Below are 3,496 nucleotides of genomic sequence, written 5' to 3'. Positions count from 1 at the left end.
TATATGTATATGTAATAGTATATGTATATGTATATGTATATATATATGTATATGTATATGTATATATATATGTATATATATATATATTTATATATATGTGTGTGTGTATATATATATATATTAATACTATTGCTACTATGCCTAACATTTATGCGCCTGGTTGCTTTATATGCGCCCAATTAAGACTCCAGCTTAAAATCATTGTCGCTTAAAAGTAATATCATTAATCGAACAGGGTCGGTCAATGTTACCGTAACATCGTCACATTACCTGCACATGAGCACGTCATGTTTCTCCTTACGCTTAAAATCATTGTCGCTTAAAAGTAATTTCATTAATCGAACAGGGTCGGTCAATGTTACCGTAACATCGTCACATTACCCGCACATGAGCACGTCATGTTTCTCCTCAATTTTCGAAGCAAATCCCGTCGAAGTAAATATTTCGTAACGTGCGTTCAAGATATCTGACCTATTGAGCGTTTCTTCAACACATCAGCATATCATAGAAGTCAATTGTAGAGTACGTGTATGTGCTCGTCCTAGGCATTTTTTATCACACCCCATACGCGACTGAACATTTATGTTGTATTGACTGAGCGTACCTTCTCCCCACTTCGCGGAGACGGTCTATATCATTGGCTGCTGAGAGGAATTTCTTCTGAGCGGTCAGACTTGAACTATATAATAATTTAGGAATGAATGTTTAATAAAATCTCGTTTAATACGTATTCCTCACAATGATACTATGTGAACCACCATTCAACATTGTGGAATTGTACCGGCGAAGTCTAGCTTTAATGTTGTAGGCATGGCTACTATGACTGAAGTTTACTCTCACCTGCTATGATGAAGTGTATTTAAACCTATACAAGTCAATTTGGAGTACTTGTGAGTGCTCGTCCAAAGCATTTTTTTTATCACACCCCATACACCCCTGAACAGTTATGTTGTATTGACTAAGCGTACCTCCTCCACCACTTCGCGGAGACTGACTATATCATAGGCTGCTGAGATGAATTTCTTTTGAGTTGTCAGACTTGAGCTAAATAACAATTTAGAAATAAATGTTTATTAGGGATCTCGTTTGATACGTATTCCTCAGTGATACTGTGTGAACCACCATTCAGTTTTGTAAAATTGTACCGGCCAAGTCTAGTTTATTGTCGACAAGTCGACTATGGCTGAAGTGTTTTCTCACCTGCTATGATGAAGTGTATTTGAACCTATACGCGACGGCTATCAAGGAAATTGCGGAAGTTTCGAATGACTTTGGAAGCACTCGAGCGTTCAATTCTATGACGGTACTGTGGGGAGCAAAGAAAATTTCTGAGGTCACGAAATCTTTCCTCTGTCCAGTAGTGACTGGAGGTTTGGAATGAAGAGTTCGCCCGTCTCAGTGTCGCCAGGTAATGGCGCACTCTATTTTGGAAGGGAGTGTCTTCTGCGTTCATTGATCCGTACAGTTCTTGCGGCAAGAGGTGAATGGTTTGGGCCGGGAGTTGGACGGTCTGCGCTGGGAGTTGGACGGTCTGCGCTGGGAGTTGGACGGTCTGCGCTGGGAGTTGGACGGTCTGCGCTGTGAACGGAACCATCTGCGCTAGGAATAGGACGATCTGCACTAGGACTTGAATGGGATTCGCCCGCGTTTGCGTCCATCCAGACTCGCATGTCGGCTACTGAATTTTGCAAATTAGCAATATCTCGCGCGTGAACTCGTTGAACTCGCTGAGCTCGTCTCCATCTATTGTTTTCAAGGGCGATTCGCTGCACGTCAATATCCTGTTCAATGATGCGCTGCTCTTCGATAAGGATACGCTGCTCTTCGATCAATCGTTCGCTATTGACGAGTCTTTCATCTACCAGTTTGAATGTCTTTGTGATATGGGACATTAAATTGGGTTGCTCGAACGCCTCGAGTTCAGGATGGACCATTCCAAAAGTGTCTGCCATACTAAATGATCGAAATTTTAAATCGATTTGATCCACTCACTTTGTTTCGATACGGAAATGACCGAAATGACTTAAAACGTTACATCTGATACGATTTTATACGAACTCAATCCGAGGCAAATATGCAAAATATCGTCTTCTTTTTAAAAAACATGATTCCAAATTTCCAGTTTTTTTGCGCGCAATCACAGCGATGAACCCCTTTTGGAGTAAATAAACACGTTTGTACGTTCTTGCTACATACGCCTCCCTGCGCCGGTCGTGTTTTCAGTCACAGTTCTAGTAACGACCTTGACTTTTAATCTTTTTGTTAACATAAAAAACAGCTACTCAAAGCCAATTGTAGGACATTAAACCCTGCTAAATAGCGAAGTAGCGATGCTCGCAGAAATGGGCTCTACAACAATAAAAAAAATATAACAAAATTGTAAGGGTATGTCGCGTTGAGAGGACTCAGAGGAGACATTTTGTCGTCCTCATAAATATATACAACGCGGCTGAGAAGCCGCAGGGACCGAAAACGTACAATCATAGGGGTAAATTACTGGTTTATATTCAGACATTTGGCCTATTGATTATTTGTATAGGGTCTCAAATGGGCAAAACCCATTCCAGCCGGCAAAAAAAGGCGTCACGTACATTTTTTGGCGACAGACAAAAAATCGGTGATAATGTCGACAGGGACGTCTTTCGGACGTTAGTACGATCCCCTATATTTTAATAATATTTAATATTTAAGTTTTCTTCTCTTTCTACTTTCTCTAGAGAGGGTCATGCAGGGACTTAGAAAAGCTTACGCTTTCAGAACTAAATATAATAAAACACCAAAAAACACAAAGATTGGTCTACAGCCGCTGATGTTGTTCTCTTTTCTATAAAAAACAAAAATTTTGTCGCCAGTGCTCGACTTTAAATGATAATTGGTTTTTAAACAAAAACAATATTTAAAGAAAAAGGTTTGTAAATATGTATTATTTATACGCGACCAATATTTACTGATCGATTCTCGAATTTTCCTTAATTCTACACTGTTCCAATTGGCGAGAATGGTGTGCTTATGCGGATGATGAGCGGGACTGACAAATAGGTAAACCGTCATTGATTTAGCGTGACAGATAAACGAGCTTGACAGAAAAGAATAGCGTGACACTTATTTTTCGATACATAAAGCTCAACAAGCTGTAATAAATATATATAACGTTTTCAGTAATTTGCTTTAAAAAAAAATAACTATATATAACGTTTTCAGTAATTTAAAAAATAAATAAAAAATAGTAGGGACTGGGAAGTGACAGAACCTATTTAGATTCTGAATGCTTCCAGCTATTTACATACACTTTTACTCGTGGTTTGTTAAGACTGCGACCACTAAGTCTGACTTTTGGTCTTGCGAGTTGCGACCATTGTGTCTTCAGTCTGACGCGTAAGTCTGACGCGTTACAATTGCGACTTAAAATTGCGATCAATAAGTTTGACACTTCCGCGCACGACCCGTCAAAAATCTGACGCTAAACCTTGCAATTCTTATTTATATATATATATTC

General features: G+C 39.3%; 1 protein-coding gene across 1 annotated transcript; it reads right to left on the bottom strand.

The window, feature by feature from the left end:
• Positions 1-1,076: 1,076 nt before the first annotated feature.
• SARC_13537 (hypothetical protein) lies at positions 1,077-2,007 on the bottom strand. The gene has a single exon (XM_014292331.1). The coding sequence runs from the start codon at positions 1,950-1,952 to the stop codon at positions 1,422-1,424; it is 531 nt and encodes a 176-aa protein (XP_014147806.1). The 5' UTR covers positions 1,953-2,007; the 3' UTR covers positions 1,077-1,421.
• Between the last annotated feature and the right edge of the window lie 1,489 nt (positions 2,008-3,496).

Source organism: Sphaeroforma arctica (genome assembly GCF_001186125.1).
Source record: "Sphaeroforma arctica JP610 unplaced genomic scaffold supercont1.3404, whole genome shotgun sequence".
NCBI classification, from domain to species: Eukaryota; class Ichthyosporea; order Ichthyophonida; genus Sphaeroforma; species Sphaeroforma arctica.
The sequence above is the reverse complement of the archived record's forward strand: the minus strand, read 5'-3'. Positions and strand labels throughout refer to the sequence as shown.